This window comes from Mustela putorius, unplaced genomic scaffold (genome assembly GCF_011764305.1).
Source record: "Mustela putorius furo isolate JIRA1106 unplaced genomic scaffold, ASM1176430v1.1 tig00000407_pilon_pilon_pilon, whole genome shotgun sequence".
In the NCBI taxonomy this organism is placed as follows: Eukaryota; Metazoa; Chordata; class Mammalia; order Carnivora; family Mustelidae; genus Mustela; species Mustela putorius.
The window spans coordinates 18,207,713-18,227,773 of record NW_025421373.1 but is presented as its reverse complement, the minus strand read 5'-3'; the positions used below and the strand labels follow the sequence as shown (position 1 = coordinate 18,227,773).

Genomic DNA, 20,061 nt, shown 5'->3' with positions numbered 1-20,061 from the left:
TGGGGGAGAGACAAGAAAAGACACACGCTGACCGGTCTGGGAATTGCTGAGAACACGCTCTCCCCTCTAGGCCTGCTCTTCCTGCGCAAATAAAGCAGCATTTCTCAATCGGCTGACAGCAGCCACTGGTAAATAATGGTCATACCTCACTGACTAGGCAGAAAGGCTCTCTTTTAGCAAGAGCTTATACTTGAAATATAGGTCATTTCAACAATCCTAAGCAGGAGACTTGGGCATAAAGCACTTACTCCCAGAAAATACAATAGTGACTCGAAATAAAAACCTATTTTAAGCAGGACCCTCTTCCTATTTGGGTGGGTGGACAGGGCAAGAAAAGAGAGGGGACGATGGAGAGGTAGGGAGCAGAACGGGGAATAGCAGCTTATTTTAAAAACAAAACAAAACAGTAACATCACTGCTGAGAACTCAAGGGTTCCATCCACTTTTGATTCAACTATTAAAATACAAACTGGCAAATTCGACCTTAACTATTTGCAATTAAATATCACACCTACTGTATGTCAGTTTACCCCATTCACGTGCAGTCCTTAGTTCCAGACATTTTAATGGCTTACTTGTAAACGTATAAATGACCCTGGATCATTGCATTTATTTATCTATGCCAAACGTTTATTAGTGAAATAGTCCTGAAGATATAATTCTACATATGGCGCTTTGATTTCACATAATATGTTAAGAAAAAAGACAAAACACATAGAATTAGACATATAATTCAAAGACCACGGTATAACCTTTATCTTTTTTTTTTTACTTCAGCAAACAAAAAATAATGTCAAATGACATGAAAAGTGGCAAGTCTTTTGACAATAAATAATAAATTACTTTATAATTTTTGCAATGCAAGAGCAAACAAAAAAAAAAAGTTTCCTTTTTTTTTTCCTCTTTATTTCCAGAGAGAGAAAACAGTCATTTTAACCAATAACTATACACATCTTTGGGGGAAAAGTTCGTGGACAGACACAAGTCAAACACAATCCCGAGACGCTTGTGGCAAAATAGAGGTAACCTTGTTGCAATGCTTTATACGTTGGTTTTTAAATTTGAATTCAAAAACCTTTAAAGTCGCTTCAGACTTCTTGATAGAGGATGGATCTCAAAAAAAAAAAAAAAAAAAAAAGAAGAAGAAGAAGAAGAAGAGGAGGAGGAAAAAGGAGGAGGGGGAGGGGGAGGTGCAAAAGTAAAAAAGAAACCAGCTATAGGACATGCTAAGAGACCCAGGATTTCAATTAACCCCTCATTAAAGTCAACTAAAAACATCACAAACCAACGCAGCTCCACCTTCCTGAAAGGACTCTTTCAGCCAAGGAGGCCAGTTTCTCTTCCTGCCCATTTGCTGGAGCTCCTGTTTGGCAAGGCAATGACCAATATAGAAACAGCACCATTCAGAATAGGATGGACTAGAAAATCTCTATTTCTGCTTTTCTCTAGATGTGCAGTGAAATGAAAATGCTTTTTTTGAGATCCTTGAATATAAATCCTCTACGTTTTAAAAACGTCTTTTTTTTTTTTTTTTTCAGTACTCCTAAGGTCATTGGATAGCGTATGATGGGTTTGGGTTTTGTTTGTTGTTTAATTCTAGTAAAATCCCATGATTGTCTTCACAGTGTTGCTACCATATCACCTTGTCATTAAAACAGACTTCGTGCATTTCATGGAGCATTCATTTCTCGATTCAGTTTTCATTGACTGGGTCATTAAATACTTTTGTTTCGGAGTTCAACATTATACTTTCCCACTTTCTCCAACGGGGACGGGGGGGGGGGGGGAGAAAAAAAAATACATCGGAATGAATGTTCCTCATGCCTCAATTGGACTGGCTACCATGCTGTTAGGTGTATCTGGGAGCTGAGAGGACATCGACGCCACTTCACTGCCAGTGGAGTTAGAGCCCGGTCCTCCTTCTGAAAAATTCACCTGTGTAGAAGGTGGAGAAATGAATAAAGGAGGCTGCGATCGTATTCTTTAAAGGATTATAAACACGCCATATGAGTATCCATATGTGCGAGGTTTGCATGTGTAGATGGATATACAGATAAAGATATCTACATGTGACTGAAGAAAAGAACTTGAGAAGAAATCCTCTCGCTTTCCCATCTTTCAAGAGATCTCTGTTTTATCTGAAACTGAATTCCCAACATTGTGTTGCATTAAATTATTTAAGAACAAATGTGTTTCCCACTGTAAAATGGCATCGCAACTCTACCATGCCTGCTCGAAATAAAATTATCCTGCTGGCTACATGCTGCCCTGGGAGCAGGCCAGTTCTCAGTCTCTAGGCATCAAAGCCTCTCTTCTCTAGTTGGAAAATCCATAACACACGCTCAGATCGTGTGACAGGAGATTCAGAGAAGGCTCCACAGAACAATGATTAACTCCTCAGAGGGTTCACAGCATGGGCTTTCTTCCTTGTTGTTTGTTGGTTCTGCTGTCTTTTGGCCTTCCTCTGTCTTTCTCTTTCTCTCTCTCTTTAAATCAGGCTCTTCCTTCCGAGAGGAGACCCATATATTATAACGTCATCGCATTATAAATATCTGGCTCCTTCTTTTAAACCGAAAGTATTGTGTTGCTGTTGGAAACCTCCTTCTCCACTCTGCCCCCACACCCCCCTCCTGCCTTGGCTTCCCTCCCACTGCTCTCATCTAACACTAAAGTTTTAGAAGGTACAGACACTTGGCTGCCCTGAGCCCTCCTCTTACTTGCCTTCTATGATCCAGGTTTTGCTCAAATAACTCATAAGATTAACCTCACTTTAAAATAAGTTCTTTTTCCTATTTCCAGGAAATAGGAAATTTTTTTATCCTGTTAAATTTTCCCATGGTGAGGTCAAGGGACTTCTCAAATTTGCCCAGCCTCTAGACTGGTCTACTTACAAATGTAAACCCCAGGCCAAGTCCTTGTAACCACTGCCTCTGGCCTGTTATTTAACTGTTGCCACAGAGAAATAAAATGTTGTCCGGGTAAATGTGAGGGTAAAAAGTTAACCTTGACTAAAGTTTTATTTTAGAAGAAAGGAACACGTTTTTAGAACAGATCTTATAGTTTTATAGAACAAGATTTCAGAGGACTTTTGACCACTTAAGAAAAAAAAATATGTGTATATATGCCATATCACAAAGTACCTGTATTTAATAATCTTATTTATCTTGACCTTTAAGCCTTTTGCAGGCATAAGGTGAGTTAATTTTCTCTTCTCTGGGTCTGCAAAATATATTAATGCTAAAACCGGTTTTCATGCGCTCTCCAATTGGTAGAACTCATGTTCCTTTGGCCAGACATGGACCACAGTATGTGACTGCATATAACATCTGAACTCAAACACTTTAAATGTTAAAGCAGGCCTACGTTGTAGATGAAGTTGGTCCCAGAAAAGGATAATAATAATGAAAGGTATCCATCATGTCTTTAAATAACTGAAGTCTCTATTGATACATGTGAAAATTGCACTCAGACAGGTGCCTGCTCCCCATTGATAAGAACACTGATTATGTCTTACAACATCGGTTATTAATACGAACAGCTTGATTTTGGTCTTTAAATACACCATTCTCTAGGAGCTGAGAGGGAATAAATTCACTCATTGCTGATCAAAATGACAAGGTGATCTCTAAAGTCCTTTCAAGCTCTAAAAGTCTAAGATGTATGATTCTGCAACCCCCTCCACCCTTCCATGCATGTTTAGGTACTTAGATACCTTGGAGGTTATCCCTCAAAGCAGACCAAATGGTCAAATTATGAACTCACAGAAAAGACTCACAAGAAGTCCGTTTCCCTTCAGCACTTGCCTCATCTACACCAAACCTCCTTCATCTCTCTCCAACCCTGGAGCCAGGGAGGCACCCTCTCCTCCTTGAATCTTTCATGGTGTGACAGTTAAGCCAGAATCTTCTTTTTGCTAGAGATTCAGCCCTCCTCAGTCTGAGAGCTGACACTTACCAGTTGCTGAAAAGCAGGCTGATCTATGTCACTCTGCAAGGCGAAGTCACTCAGTACTTTCCAAGGCGGCTGGTAACTTTGCACTTCCACTGGGTTTGCCTGTAAGCCACCATCGTGTCTCTCTGGACTGGCAGCCACCATGGGAGTTCCTGTCATCCCCTGGATATTCTGTGAATAGGCCCCCCCAATCCCAACATGTTAATGATCGAACTCCTGCCCTCGATTGTCTGCACAGGCTAAGCAAATAGGCCCTGGCATTATCTTATCTATATAGTGGCCATTATTGACTCAGTTAATCTGCTGCATGTATGGATATTAGCCGGAGTTCGTTTTGTTTTATTATATGGTTTTTCTGCTTCCGTGGGTGGGACTAGTCGATCTCCTCGGACCCTACTAAACTAAATTCTATTGTGACTTTCTCCTTTCCGTTTACGATCACAGCTAGCTCATCCCAGCTCCTCCCATCTGCCTTCACAGACTATGGCATTACAGCGGTGGAAAACTGCAGCCTCTAAACACGGTGGGTTTTCTGGGCAGTTTCAGCTACACTTTCTCCAGGCACTTCTCTTCACAGAGCCAACCCCCACCCCCAAGCATTTGGGTCTGGCCTCTATTGTGTGCTATTACACACTCACCAACTTGAAAAGTGCCCCGGCCCAGGCTTGGCTGGCCTGCCAAGTTGAATGACAGCGGGGGTTTTATGGCATTTAAAAATAGGGCTAAAGAGGTAAAAAGAAAAAAAAAAAAAAGAACCTCTTTAGTTTAACACAACCAGAAATCCTGTGGAGTGGGTGTTGCCATGGATCTATGGAGCCCTGGGCTTGACCAAGAGCAGAGTCGTCATGGGTCACCTTGGTGCACCTCACTTGTCTGAAGGTGCTGAGGCAGGCCTTGCCCAGAGTCAGGGGACACACCCGGGAGGTCAATGGCCAGGGTGACCCACCCACCGACCCCTGAATTAGATGGGGAGCCAAGGAGGAGTCTCTCACCCTGATGCTTGAGGAACTGACAACCTGAATGTTGGCAAAACAGGACCAGAACTTATTCTGGTCCCGGGGTGGGGTGGGAGCAAGGACTGAAGGGCATAAGCCCACCCACGTGGGCTGGGGGTGGAGGTTCAGGACTCAGCAAGGGCCCTTGCCAGCTTCTTCTCCCTTGGGCATGGGTAGAGACAGTAAGGGGCTGCCGGCTTTGGCCCTGGAGCAGGATGGAACCCACGTGCAGGCCAACCTGGGCAGCCCCTTGCACCTTAAGCGTAGCCCTGCTCCCTGCCCAGGTCCCACACCCCCAAGGGCCACTCACAGTTTTGTCATTGGGCTGCTGCTGCTGGAGCTGCTTCATCATGATGCTCCGCTTCTTGTCCTTGCACCGCTTGTTTTGAAACCAGACCCGGATCACACGGGGGCTGAGGCCCGTCATCTCCACCAGTTGCTCCTTCATGAGTGCGTCTGGCCGGGGGTTGGCGGCATAGCAGGTCCGCAAGGTGTGGAGCTGCTTCTCGTTCAGCACAGTCCGAACGCGGGTGGTCTTCTCCGGCTGTTTGTGGACGTGGGGCCGCAGGGCTGGCTGCCGGGCGGAGATGGGCTCAGCTGCAAGGCAAGGGGTGCGGTGAGTGTGGGGCTGGGCATCTCTCGCCTTCCTGTGCTGCTCCCGGTCAATGGCCAGTGTTTTGCAGTCTCATGGCAGAGGTAGGGACCAGGGAAGCAAACGGGAGAATAATACGTGGCTCTCTAATCTGAGAGGCCAATGCTGAGTAATTCAGGCCCAGAACACTGCCTCCAACCCTGCTCTTATCAACAAAGCCTTAGCAAAGGGGCTCAGGTCTCAGGTCTCAGGGGCAGCATCATTCAGCATCGTTTCTCCTCCATCCTTGCCTGTCCTCATACCCAGACTGTGCCTAGGTTACACGAGTACCCACCACCTCCAGACTCTTGGACAACAGGCACAGATAGTACAAGGGGAAATGGAGAACACCCCAATGTCAGCCAGAGACACTATACCAGCCAGGAGGTCTTTAATGCAAAGGTCAAAGAGAATTATGCCAGAAAGCCTTGAACTTCAGTCCAGAGAGGGCAATCGTGTCAAGGGGCTAAAGAAATTCAGTATTTGGCCATAATCCCAGTCCTTGATTTTTCTTACTACTAAATCTACCTGGCTGTTCCTGAGATGGGCTGATCCCATGCAAAAAAAAAACAAAAAAAACAAACAAAAAAACAACTGAAAACTGTTGAGCTGCCTAATCTCTAGATAAATAATAGCTGGGAAGTGTTCTGTCTCCTGACTTCCTCCCAATATTTCCACCTCTTCTGTGTTTCCCCACAAGCAGAGCACAGGTTGCACAGAACAGAAATTGCCACTTTGGCTTTGCCCCTGTGCAAGCTAGCCATATATCCTCCAGAACAGAAGTCTTACAGCCTCTGAAAAAGTAGAGTGGACAGATCTGTTTCCTCACCACCAGTGTTTAGTAAAAATTAATACTTCAAAAATGCACCAGGTAGCTCTATTCCTGAGGAGTAGATCTAGTCCTGAGGGGAAGTAAGGTTTGAAGACATTGTCTGCCTTCTCATGCAGCTCCTCTTCCTGGCCAGCCTTGTCCTGTTTCTACTCTCCTTCTTGGGGAAAGGGCTCTCTGAAACGTATGGTACAAATCCTGCACCTTCCAGGACCCCTAGGGTCAGGTCAAAACCTACTAGGTCCATTTAGTGTTACAGCGACAGGCCTGAAGATGAAATTCTCACCAAATCACATAGAACGAACGGTTTAAAGAGGCAGGCTCCCTTTAAAAGGCAATTACTGCAGATTAGCTTGTTGACAGTTTTAAATTACAGCTCTGTGCAATGGCCGGCAGTTATTAAGACTGTATCTGTTCACATCCATTCTTTCACAAAAGGATAAAAATAAACTTTAAAAATGTTTTAGAGTGCGGGGCAGTTGCAAGGAAAGAGGATTTCAAAGGCTAAATGACTTAGGACCACCTAAGCTTCCTTCACGGGGTTAAAGGAGGAAGCTCTGGGGGCCCAGAGCTCCACCCCTTTAATTAGGCAGCGGCAGGAAGAATACCTGGCCGGGAGCTGAAGCCCATTTTCAGTAAGTCCCAGTTTGGAGGCCAAGGTGAGCTGGAAGTTGTGTTTGGATGTGTGTAAACGTGTATGCACAAGTGATGTACGTTCATGTGTACCCATATTTATACATGCAGGTGAGCAGATGTGCCGGGGAAGGAGATCTGGGGAGACAGGGAGTGCACGGAATCGTGCACAAAAGAGCAAAGTATGGCGTAAACTGCTCCCAGAACACTTCTTTTAACTGCTGGCCGAGGCCCCAGCGACTGCCCTTTGGCTACCGAGGTGGCCGAGGTGACAGGCACACTGGGTGCGCCCTGGCCTAGCCCAGCACCAGCCTCCCCCGGACTGGCCTCCCTCCAGGCAAGGAGTACCTGCCATTTGCAGCGGCCGCGCCGGGTGCAGAGGGCTGAGTGGGTCTCCGGCCCCCAGGCTGGCCCTCTCCACCACGTCGTGGTCCGCGCGGCAGAAGAGCCCGTCCTCCCGAAGCGCGAACTCGTCCCCGGGGATGAGCTGGCGGCTGCAGGCCACGCAGCGGAAACACTCGATGTGGTACACCTTGGAGCGGGCGCGCATCACGAAGTCATTCTTGCTGAAGCCGATGCTGCACTTGGCGCATTTGATTCCGTACAACCTGCGCGCCGCCGGGCAGGAACCGGGGGAAAACACAGAGAGGGGGTCAGGTCAGAGGGGGTCACTTCAAGCCGGCGCTGCCCCGGCCCAAGATTGCTGAATACCCAGGGCCACGCTGCCCGGGGACATTGAAGTCAGCGTTAGCCGACCGGCTGGGAATGGGAGGAAAGGAATCATTAAGTTTCTCTCTCTTCTCCTCCCTTTCTTTTACCCTCTCCCATTTTTGTTTTTTGTTTTTGGGGTTTTTTTTCCTATGAACCTCTGTGTCACCGACTGTAGCTCTTACTTCAGAACACCCCCAAAGTAAAAATCTTTGATGTGCTGGAAACCTGGACCTCTGTTCTAGCCCAATCCCGGGGTTACCCTTGCAGATCTTGGCAGAAAGGAGTGAGGGGGGGACTCTGGTAGTCATTGGCCCTACACTTTTGCCTTCTTATCCCCCAATTTCTGATGCAAGAAATGTCTCTAAAACTGCTCCAAAAAAGTCCTTCCAAGAGAAAGAAAGGTGAGGGGAGAAGACTGTCCCTTCACTCATTTATAAATATACACAGATGCGCAAGCAGAGTAACAAAATGAAACCTCCGAGGGTTTCCAGATCCCCTTCTGCACAATAAGCATGTTGCAGCTTTCCCCCAACTACAGATTTTTTCTGGGGCAACAGTGTTAACAGAAAGTTTCCTCTCCATTCTTCCTTTATCATCTTTAAAATCTGCCCCTGCTCCCTCAATTTTTTTCAAGCTGTTCAAGCATCTACCTCTATTTCAGTGTGCTTGAGAACCATGACCAGCCAGAAGAATGAAAAGACCCACTTCTAAGGACCTCCTCACTCCTGACCTTTCCTTACCAAGGGACAATCCTTGTAGGTTCCACCTAGGTGGCACTGCCCTGACCCCCTCTCCATGTATCAGTAATAACAGAAGTGGGAGCTTTCCTACAAACAGAGAATGGACCAGAGGAAAAGATCCACACAAAAATGGGAGGAGGGCACCTCACTCCCCCAAGGAAAGCAGGGCGTTTAGACCTAAATACAGTCTCTGTTCTGCTTTTACAACTATAGGAGTTCAAAGGGGGACACACAAACACACACACGTACACACACACATGAGCACAAAACTGAGAGAGAGAGAGAGAGAGAGAAGGATAAAAGGTGAAAGCGATTGGCTCCTTCTACAAATGTGTACATGAAATTGGCTACATGAAGGTCCGTATGCAATTGAGGAAAACGCTATCTCCGCAGGAGTAAAGATAGTCCTAGAGGTGCAAAGTGAGCTGTCCCTCTCCAGAATACGGAGTCCACACACTCACCAAGTAAACAATGAAAACGGCTCATTTGTCGGAGGTTAGAAGGTAGATTCAAAAGTTTTTCCTCCCTCCGCCTACTTTTTGTGAGATCTTCCATTTCATAGGAGGACTTTACCTTGCCTGTGACCAAACAATTTGGAAAATCCCTCCCCCTTCCTCCAGTTCCCCACATGCCCTCTTTCCTCCCACTCTCCTCTCCTTCCCACCCCCACCCCACGGAGTATTAATAAACCCTTACACACACTGTTCAGTTTTACCTATCAAGATTATACTCTCTATTTCATGATTTCACCGTAAGAAAAAGTGCCGGACTGAATAGGTAAAAATTGTGACCACCTTCTTAACTCTTGACTACACTTCGCAGCTCCAGAAAACGTATGACTTACAAAAGCTAATTACTTGTTAATAGCCACTAAAGAAATGTTAAAAATACATAATATTTTGACACTATTTAATATAATAGTGAAGGTGTTATCTCTTCTGTTTGTTATTAAAACAATAAAATTTTCTTTAGGAATTCTACTGGCTTCCTAAGGCAGAAAAAATGAAATTTCTGACACATGTATATACACAGGTCAGAGAAAACTTGAGATTTGTGAAGCATGAAGTTTAGACACAAAATAAGCTGAAAGAAAAAAAAAAACAAAAAAAACCTCAGAAAGTCCCCTATGTGGTTTTAGCCTTGTCAGTATGGGCAATTCGCTCATTTTATCAGTTACCAGATTTTAATGTGAGAAAGGAAGCTGTTCAATTATCTAAATATACCAATTGTTCGTAGACAGATGATGGGCAATTTGATCTGCTCTGTCTAATTCATCAGCTCAGATAAGATAAGAAAGAAAAGATAGTCAGATGTCACCAAAGGGTTAATATTTAAAAAGATTAAATTTCCAGTCTTTTTGCAGGGAATATTGGGTTGGTTTTGAAATTTTCCAAGAAAGGACTCTTCCCCTAAAAATACATGGGGCAATATTTCTATTTGCACTTTCAAAGTGCACTTCTAAACATCCTTAGGTCAAACTTTTATTTTGCCTACTGCACTGACATCTCCACAAAATTTGTAAAATTACTAATAAAACACTGAACTATAAAAAAAATGAATAGAGAAAAACACTGTTCGATACAATAAAATCAACCTTTAAAAAAGAAAGTTTAGAAAGCCCAAGTTATCCATCTTTTCATTTCTGCTTGTTTTGGAAGAGGAAGGATGAAATAAGAAAATAATTTCAGCATCACAAATTTCAAGAGCAATTAAACAAGCTTCAACACCACACAATTTACGAAAACCACTACTGAGGTTGTGAGGGGATGCCCCCTAAAAAGTGAGATAAACAGAATAATTTATGTAACATACTTAAAGGGTAACTTTTGCACACTAGACCCCCACTAAGGCATACTTCGCAAAAAGACAAAGCCCCATCTAATATTAAGAGTAGAGAGAGACAGGGAAATCTCACAAAATTAAGGAAGCAATGTAAATGGCGTACCTGATATAATCTCTTTTACAGTAGGTTTTCCCATCTCTAACAAAGCACGTACAGCTCTCGTCCAAATACTGATTACACTCCGCACATTTCAAACATGCCGCATGCCATTCCAAATCCGGAGAAACCCTCAGAATATACTGATCGTGAATTTGATTGCCGCAACCAACACATAGGGAAATCAGACGTTTTTCTGAAATGAAAATAAATACATGATTGACTAACCGTTTACTTCCTACAGAGATAAACACACTTTTAGTGTCGTTCTCTTATAGGGCGTACTCTGGGAGTTTTTCCCCCCCGTTCTTTTTCTTTCTTTCTTTCTTTTTCTTCTTTTTCTTCTTCTTTTTTTTTTTTAAGAGTATTGCACTTTGGGATGGTAATTGAAGTGTGCCATCAAAACCTTGACTCATTTTAAAAAGGAGGTGGAATATATGTAAAACGCATTTTTGAATAGTCTGCATTTGTGAGCCTAGCACGCAATCAAACCCGTTCATTTTGTATTTCTTTTTCCTCCCACCTCCCTCTTTGCCGTAATCATTGGGGGAAGATTAGGGATAAGTCAAGTCAAAGAAAAGGTTTTGACTAGAAGCGTTAAGCAAACGCTTATATTTTCCATGAAGCAGGCTCTTAAATAGCACAGAGGACTGGATATTGTTAGTAAGAGCAGACATCAATACAGTTGTCACTCGCTCTCTTTTGCAAGTCTAATGCTAATTCACATCTCCGGGCATTGTATGTACAGGCGGACCTTTGCAACAGAATAACCCTCTCGGAGAGCTCCAGATTCCCGAGGAGGAAATCCCGTCTTAGCCCCAGAGGGCTATGGTTTTGGAGGGCACACAGGCGAACTCAAAACACCAGGTACGACCAGTTTCCCGAAGATCAGAACCGACAGCAAGCATGCAGGCGTGGCGGCCCCAAGAAAAAGCCACCTTTCCTCTCTCTCCAGGCAAGGACTCCAACTCTAAAGAGCCCTTGGCACCCGTGCCTGAGAGAGACCCCCGCACAAGAACAGCACACCGAGCCCCACAAGGTAAAAGAGCCTCTTACTTTTTGGTGGATCTCCCATGTCTCCCATATCTGTAAGAGGGAGTAATGTCCACAGTGAAATGGTGGTTGTACAGTTGGTGAACAGCCCACAGAGAGGATGCTGGAGCTGTGGCTAAGTGGGGAATAGTGGCCCCTGGGGTTGCCAAGGCTGAGGGAGCCGCTGCCCGGCTGCGCCGCGCCCTCGCGGATCTGGGAGTCCAAGTTAAGCCGGCGGAGCTGGCAGAGCGGAGGCGCTGCGGCGGCGGCGGACTCCGCGCGGCTCGGGCACCTCTCTTCCTTATCTCTTACTCAAACTTCTCGGCTCCAACTCAGCTCCATCGCCATTGGTCTGACGCAGCGCGCGGGGACGTCAGGCGAGCGCCGCGCCCATTGGCTGCGGGGCGCGCGGCGCAGCTGTTCTGATTATCATATTTCAGCCTCGCCGCCGCCGTGCGCCACTGACCGCTCGGCGAGCCCGCGGGAGAGGATTAGGGCTCCCGAGGCAACTTGCTCCGGGCTGAGGCCGCTCTCCCCCGGAGCTCGGGCTGCCCGGCCGCTCTGGCTTTTGGCCTTCCTCTTCTTCCCCTTCTCCTCCTCCTGCCCCCTCCCTTGCTCCTGGCCGGCCGTGCCGTCTGCGCCCTCGCCTTCCGTCGCGCTGCTCCTCCGCCCTGCGCTCCTGGGGTCCCCGCAATCCGGCTGGCTGTGCTGCGCGCGGGGCACTTTTCTGCCGCCGGTGGCGAGTGGCTGGTGGGTAGGTCTTCCTGATGACGAGGTCCTTCTAGGGTTCTTGGAAAAGGGGCGACTTAGGACAGGCCTTTTGGCTCGGTTTGGTCTCGCGCTTTAGCGCTCAGCTCCCGGCCTGGCCGGGCTTGGCTGCCGGGGAGGGGGAGTTCCCGAACTGGCCGCGCCTGGCGCGCCGGGAGCTGCCTAGGGGAAGAAGAAGCGGGATTGGGATGAATAAACCCGCAGGAATGGTTCTCTACTGCTACCCCCACTGTCCCGTTACCACCACCTTTCCAAAAAGGGTCGGGTGGGAGGAAAAGAGCGCTTCTTGCCTTAGCGGAGAATCAGGTTGGGAACACGCAGGTAAAACCAGGTGGGCTCCGCGGACCACTCTCTCCTAAACAGTCCCTGAGGTCTGCTTTTGCGGTTCAGCCCTAGAATTTAGAAGCGCACTAACCCAAAGCCAAAGATTGAAATCTCTTGCGGTAGTGGAAAGTTTGTAAAGCGATTATGTATATCCTGTCCCGTTCCTCTGTACGCTAGTCTCCTGTCCTTTGTTTTTCAGCAAACGTGTGCAATTGCTGGCTGTGTTTCGGCAATTAAAAGGACAGCTCTCCACGTCTCTAGAGATTAAAAAAAAAAAAATGTGTTAGTCTAAGGGAATACTTAGGCAGGGATCTAATACTGAAAGGCAGTGACATACCTGTTTCACTTCACCGGGGTGGTTTATCTGATCATTTCTCTCGGGAAACAACCTGGAGAGAGAAGAACCTTGACTCCAACTCGTGGTTAACCTTTTTCAATAATTTCTGACATGTTGCTGACACCTTTTACAGTCTCCCAAAAACAGATACAGGAAAGGCCACGAAGAACACCCACACGTCTCCCTCCCAAAGCTTCTAAATAGCTAATCTTTATCTAAAGTGCCTGCCAGTTTTCTCTTAAAAGGTCCACAAACCCAAGCAGCAGAAGATTTAATTTCGGTGTCTTGCTGCCTCGAGAAATCCCAGTTGTGTTAGGAAACTCCTTTCTTTGTACTTTTCGCTAGATCTAACCCTTGATAAGACCGGTGAGCTCTCAGCTAGCCGCAGTGGCTGAGTTTGCGTGGATATGCTTTTCCAGAGCGCAAAAAAAAAAAAGCTAAGATGATTGAGTTTCCTCCTGATCTAGCAGGGCTTTACCAAGAACACGTTATCTGTTTTTTTTTTTCTCTCAAGGAAGAGTCTTAGCTGGATTTCCTGCCTTCTATTTTTATTATAAGTGTATCTCTGTGTGTGAAACTGAAAATTGGAATATATATAGGTTGATAAATTTCTCCAATTTTTTGCTTAAAAATCTGTTTCGTTTAAAGTTTCTAGTCTCCAGTATTATATGTGAGGACCTTTTGTCATGCTGCTGTTGCAAAGCTGATGCTGGTAATCAAAAAGCAAAGCAAATCTTTCTGGTATAAGGGCATGTTTCCCTTACAGATAATTAAGTTGACTCTAGTTACAAAAAAAAAAAAAAAAAAAAAAAAAGAAAAGAAAAGAAAGAAAAAGATACTACTATAATGCCAGAAAGTAAATAGAGGATCTTAACCAATCAGATTCCATTATGCCACCTTTATAATGTGGAATTAAACAACAGAAGCTGCCAGAAGCCTGATGACATATTTGAGATCCACAAAGCGCCCTCACTCTCCATTCTGCTTCAAACCAGTCACCCAGTGTGGTATTTAAACTTCCTAAACTAATAACCTATTCCAAAGAATTATTGCTGCTGATGGTAGCAATTCCAAAAGAAAAGCTGGCATGTGGCTTGGAGGAAAACCTTTACTCATGCGGAAGATACTCCCTGTAAAGAGGGAAAGTTGAAGGAACCCAGTATGTTGTTCCATGACGGTTGTGCTTTGGAGTCTGTGTCTGCTGATAATACATTTTGCATCAGAACCAAAGTTAGGGGAGCAAACATTTTTTTCACTTCTCCTGAAAGTTCAAATGTGACCACAGATTATTCTCCACTTTCCTTAGCTGCCTGCTACATGTGCATTTAATGCATCAAATAGTAAAAAAATTGTGTAATGTTTTTATAGAATACAAAAAAACATGATTAGCAATATTTTCCCCCAGTACTTGATCACAGGAGCGACCTCTTGTGTTCAAAGGGGAAATTGGACCCTCTCCTGACAAAAATGGACTTATTTTGACCTTTGCATGTTCTGTTAGGTCAAAAATACATCTTTCAGCGCAGCAGTTCTGTGAATCCCCTGTTGTGAGCTCATCTATTGGTGAGAGAAGAAGAATATTGGTAGCTATTATGTATAGTCCCCATTACCTCCAGGCCACCCTAATATACTTAACAGTGTCTGAATATAAAAGGTATGCTGAGATTAAGTAAATTCTTACTCTTGAAGCTGTGGCATCTACGCATGTACACTTGTACACACCTTCCAAAATGCAGCTATTACACCTAAAATTCCTGGTGGGCTCTGAAGCCTATGTGTTTGTGTGCCATTACTTCCTTTCTCTGATTTAAAATTTAAACATTCCAGATCAAACTTAATGCCAGATACAGAGCCTTGAATGAATATGTTCTCAGTCTACTTTTCAGAAATCTAAATAGGCTTTAATTGCAATTGAAAAGTGGCATTACACATTTAGAATGTATTTATTCCCCACAAAAGCTCAGACAGATATAAGTGAATTTTAGGTCAATTCTTTGGAAAATTATGTGCAGCAAAGGAAAAAGCCTTTTCCTTCCCCACTAACCAAAACTGGGAAGGAAAGGGGTTTTGATCAGCTTTCTCTGAACTGTGGGTTTGTTTGGGACTTATTCCCAGGGAGGTAAAGCTCTCTTTAGAACTGGATTTGAAGTAGTAGAATAACAACTGGTCTTCCAGTTTCCGGGGGGTGGGGAGTGAAGGGGAAGAAAAGAAAAAAAAAATAGATATATATGAAGGGTTTATTTTTTCTGATATTAAAAAAAAGTGTATTTTGGAGGTCAAAATGAACATATTCACTTCAGAAAATCGGCATGTAATATAGTGTATATGTATTCCAATCCCCTTCTCACTTTTGCTTTTTCTGTGTAGTCTTAATCATGTAGAATAAGGCTCTATAACCATCCGTATGTTAAATCACATCCAAGGGTCAGATAAAATTATGTGCGTTTAAAGGGGGTAATGATTAGCCATTTATATTCCACCCAGAATGAAAGTATGGGTGTTTAGAGCCAATTTGCCCTTCTTGCAATTGTTTTAGGTGGTGGCTTACTGAGGATGAATCAAGAGACTAATTTCAGAGGAAAGGGGAAGAGATCGTTCTGTACCATTGGGTTTGAAATGATTGTCTCTCTTTCCTTTAATTGTCCATTAAAAAAATACCAAGCAAGGATAATAATAAAGGCAGTTGTTAACAACAACAACAACAAACCTTCAGTTGTGATTCTCATTTTATTGACTAGGACTCCTGCTGTGAATGTGGTTTTGTTGAGTGTCAGTTGCTTTATTAACCAGTTAAAACAATCTGGGAGAATTAGCAAGAATCTTCTTCTGCAGGCTGAACTTGTTAGCCTGCGTTTCTGGGTTCAGGTAACTGTTTCTGTCACCAGTGTTCCCGATATTCTTTACTGGCAGAGGCAGCCGGGGAGGTAGCGTTCATGTGCGGTCTGCTGCTCGGTTACCAGCCCAGATAGAATTCCACGCTGCCGGCAGCGAGGAAGCGGCAAACCTCAGTTCAGTCTTGAGCATGTGAGGTTCGCTGTTCATTGCAGGGAGGAGTTCGACCAATTGAGGACAGAAATTGGCACCCTTCATTTAAAATTATGCCTCTGGAAGTATTCTCATCACACAGAAGCAGCTGGTAGTGTCAGGTGAAATCTTTTTCTTCCCTTTTTTTTTGGGGGGGGGGGAGGGTGTTTGTTTTTGTTACTGTCTTTGGAACTGCACAAGTAATTTTTAACTGGACCAGAGTTGTGTGTGGAGCCCACGTTGGAGCCAGTTGAGTGCAATGTGCCGACTGGGAGGTTCTGGCCCAAGGACGCCCTGAAACCTACATCTGGCAAAGCTTTCATTAAATGTATCGAATTCTCGTGGAGGGTAGTTGGGAGTCTGGAGAGGAGAAAAAGCTTTATCTCCCAAGTCCTGGACGATTCCGCTGAAAGCTAACATATCTGCACTGAATCTAGCAAAACACCCACGGGCTCACCGGAGCTTTCAGGAAACCGGGAGCAAGTTAACTCGGTCTAGTTGATCAAATGACATTCTTTCTGAAAGAAATGACACCCTTTCCCCCACTACAATTTTGTCCGAAGGGCAGCTTTGAGTTTAGCGCCAAAGGATTGATTTCCACCGCCCGCTGGAGGTTTACTGGGAACGAGTGGAGGAGGGGAGGCGAGGGTACCTTGGAGGAGGTCAAGAGGAGGAGGAGGAGGAGAAGGTGGAGGAGCAGCAGAAAATTACCAGCCAAGCGGGGGAGGGAATTGGAAGCCCGGAAATCTATCAGGATGCCTCAAATAACCTTCCCTTACTCTCAGAATTCAGCGCTCAAAAAGCAGCCTCATAGTAAGGTGTCCTGGGCTGGAGTCCTCGGGTGGGTTGCGAAGGTGTTATCAAGAGTTAGAGCTACTTTCTGTTAATTAAACTGGTGGCTGAACTGTGTGTCAGGGATGTTCAGTGTAGCTGAGATGTGTCGGTAGGGGCTGTTTTTAAGGGGAGGGGCAATCATTGGTGGCATCTGCAAGGAGATTCTAAGTGGAAGAGAAGGTGGATTCGGGGCTGGAGAAAAATCTTCAAATCTTACTAAGTGGTTGATCAATTCGAGAGATAAGATTTTAGCGAAAAATTTGAAGGTTGCCGTCTCTTCGACTCCGCTGACGTGAATGAGAGGATGGAGCTCTGGGCTGGTATGTGTTTAGAATTATCTTCGCCTCCGGATCCTGTCTCTTAAGAAAACTCTTCAATTCTTTGAGATTTCAGGTTGAGAGACGGATTTACCCTGCTACTCTACCTGCTAAATACCAAGAAAAGGGGCTCTGGAGACGACTCCTTCCAGAAAGAATGTCATCTGATCAACTCAACCGAGTTAATAACTTGCTCCGGAAAGGGTCAAGAACGCCTATCCTTCCCACCCGCGCAGCTGCGCGGCGCGGAGGTCAACTTCCCTATCCCAGGTAGCTCCTAGCCAGGGCCCAGAAGCTCCTGTCCTACGGTTCTTTGCGGGCTCAGTCCTGCGATCAAGTTTCTAGTATTTCCAAGAACCCCCCACCCTTCCGTGTTCAAGCACATATGTCTCTAGAAATTTAGCCTAGCCGGGGTCCCGGGATAAGAGAAGCCTGAAACAAAGAGACGCAACCCCCGCCCCTCCGGATCCCCTGGGCCTTCTCCCTCCAGGATTTCCAATTTACCAACCTTCTAGCTGGACCCTCACCCCCCACCCAGTGTTCTGCGCTCCAGGGCATTTTCCGATTCCCTCTTCCCATGGACAAAAGGGGAAAAAGCGAATCGAATCTAAACCCCTTGTCCTCACTCCTCCTGCTAGGCTATAGGAGAAAACCAACGTCACGCCGACCTGTCTCCTCCCTAGGCTGGCGAGCGCAGCCCCTGGAGAGGCCACTCAGTTCCTTAGTGTGAATTTCCTTGCCACCCACGTTTGGGACCAGAGCCCGGGCTGGCCTCCGACGCGCTTTGGTGGGCCCAGGTGGGGACGTGGAAACAAAAGTGAATGAATCCTGCCGCCCGAGGCTCCGGTCACTAAAAGAGGAGGAGTCCCTGTGTGCCACCTGGAGGCTGTCTGCCTGGGGACTTTCCAATCTCCTAAAGGTGAAGAGTGGAGAAAGACAGCTCTACCTCCGGCTGTGGCCTCAGAGATGAAACCCCCTGGGAAGGTTAAGCTTTCAGTCTTAGGTTGCTCCCTTCTCCGCTGGTGCTTCAGTATGCCGGGTTTCCCCAAAATGAATACACGTGTGGAAATGAAAGAATCAAGGTACCATTTTAATGGCTTCAAACTCTGTCAAATCACCTCTTTATGCCATCTCCAGAGGCTCAACTTTCTCTGAGTACCTACACTCCAGAAAATTGTGAGGACAGCATTCCCTCTGCATTCGCCTTGTTGGCGGCGTCGGGAAATGGCATTATAGTTATTAGTACGCAATATTTTAAAAGAACAGTTTATTTCTTAATATCGTCCTCAAAATATAGACAGCCCAAAGTATTAGTTGCCATTCGCCCCCCTCCCCAAGTTTATTCTATTCACTTTGTGTTGCAAACGTTGAATTGGAAAACAAGAGAGAAACCCCGCAGCGCAGATTCACTTCTGAGCTCAACTGTCAGGCGGGGGACCCGCCTGGGCTGATTAGCAGAGAGACGGGCTCCTTTGTTGATTTAAGAGTTCACCAGCCAAGACATAACAATTACCTTGACGCCTTTTCTGAGTTGTCTATTGTTGACTTATATCTGCAGTGCCTCCACTGTACAAAATTAGATCCAAAAAAAGGAAAAACAAAAAAATGTAAGTGAAAATATAATAATGGTAATAGAGGTCTGTTTTAACTGGCTTTGTTAATGAATTGTATATATCTCACACACATCTATATGAAAGATATCAAAAGTGTATAGCACATCATATTTTATGTATAAGTTATATGTTATATGCTAATGTAACATCATTTTTACGTTATAAGTTAATGCCATAAAGAAAAGTTTGAAATGCTATCTTTTATACACATAACACCCTCTGTCAAAAAAATAATTAGCAGGCTTAAAATCGATATTCAGAGGTGTTCCTATAGAGAACAAAAGCCAAACTTCAAGAACAGAAATCCCATCAAATATGATGGTACAAAACTAGGTTGCTACAGATTAATTCCATTCTGTTTTGCACAATCTCATTTTTTTTCAAGCTGTGCACTTAAAATTTGTATTTTATCATTTAACTGTTCTGAAATCTTTGATCACATCCTATCAGCAAGAAATAAAATCTGAAAAAGCCATCGATAATGCCTAAGGAATTACTATAATTAACTTTGGCGCTTTGACAATATTGTGCTCATTCTTATTTAAATGTATATATTAAAGTTAATTATTGTATATTAAATATATTAAAGTTAAAATGACTGTATAATGAGATAATATCACCCCATCATACTTTACAAGAAATTAATATAAAGTGAAAGAGCAAGTGTAAACTTCTTGATAATGACTAAAGTTTATTATCAAAATATAATAATAATATTAAGATTCATACGTGTAACAAATATGTAACTATCCACCCTCCTATCAGAGTGCTCAATCTAGTTATAAAAACATTGAACTATTATTATATGATGTAGGGTCTCACTTGAATGTAGCTAAATTGATGTTTTGCCATAATTTAAGAATCCTTTCCCTACTCCCTAGATACATGTAATAGCCTAGAAAGATCACTGCATCTTTAACTGTAATGCTAAATCAGAAATTATATTATTACCTGTAACTAGCATCCTGCTGATTTTCACTTAAATATCTAGACCCAAATTATTTTATATCTCACTTCAGAATGTGGTACAATGTGCTATTTCATCTTCTTGGGCTTGTCTTACAATTTGTTATAGACCCTTCTTTTTATGAGCCTCACAAACCATCAGTGATAGTGATGAGATGCACTGTATATAGTTACACTGGCTTTGGATTCTTGTATGGTGTATGGAAAATAAAAATCATATCTTTTAGGTCTTGATGGTGTATTCCTTCCAATCCTGAGATGTTGATTTAGCTGTCCCGAGTGTCACATGACGTGCCCCTCCGTGATCCTGTACTTGAGCCATTGCAGAAGTGCTGATGTGACTTTGGTGTGCTGGGCCAGGGCAAATATATTCTTTTGAATTATGCCAGCATTGAGGAAGAAACATGAGTCCAGATC

The 20,061-nt window shown here is 44.5% G+C and overlaps 1 protein-coding gene and 1 long non-coding RNA gene across 2 annotated transcripts; one reads left to right on the top strand and one right to left on the bottom strand.

Annotated features, from left to right (window-relative positions):
* Positions 1 to 299: 299 nt before the first annotated feature.
* ISL1 (ISL LIM homeobox 1) lies at positions 300 to 11,793 on the bottom strand. The gene is made up of 6 exons (XM_004737906.3): positions 11,486 to 11,793; positions 10,436 to 10,625; positions 7,388 to 7,647; positions 5,257 to 5,543; positions 3,955 to 4,122; positions 300 to 1,935 (listed from the first exon to the last, which is right to left on the bottom strand). Exons 1-6 carry the CDS (start codon positions 11,511 to 11,513, stop codon positions 1,819 to 1,821), a joined length of 1,050 nt encoding a protein of 349 aa, XP_004737963.1. The 5' UTR covers positions 11,514 to 11,793; the 3' UTR covers positions 300 to 1,818.
* A 4,073-nt stretch (positions 11,794 to 15,866) lies between these two features.
* Positions 15,867 to 19,870, top strand: LOC123391926. The gene is made up of 2 exons (XR_006606608.1): positions 15,867 to 16,036; positions 17,142 to 19,870. It is a non-coding gene; the product is annotated as an uncharacterized LOC123391926 (long non-coding RNA).
* Positions 19,871 to 20,061: the final 191 nt, after the last annotated feature.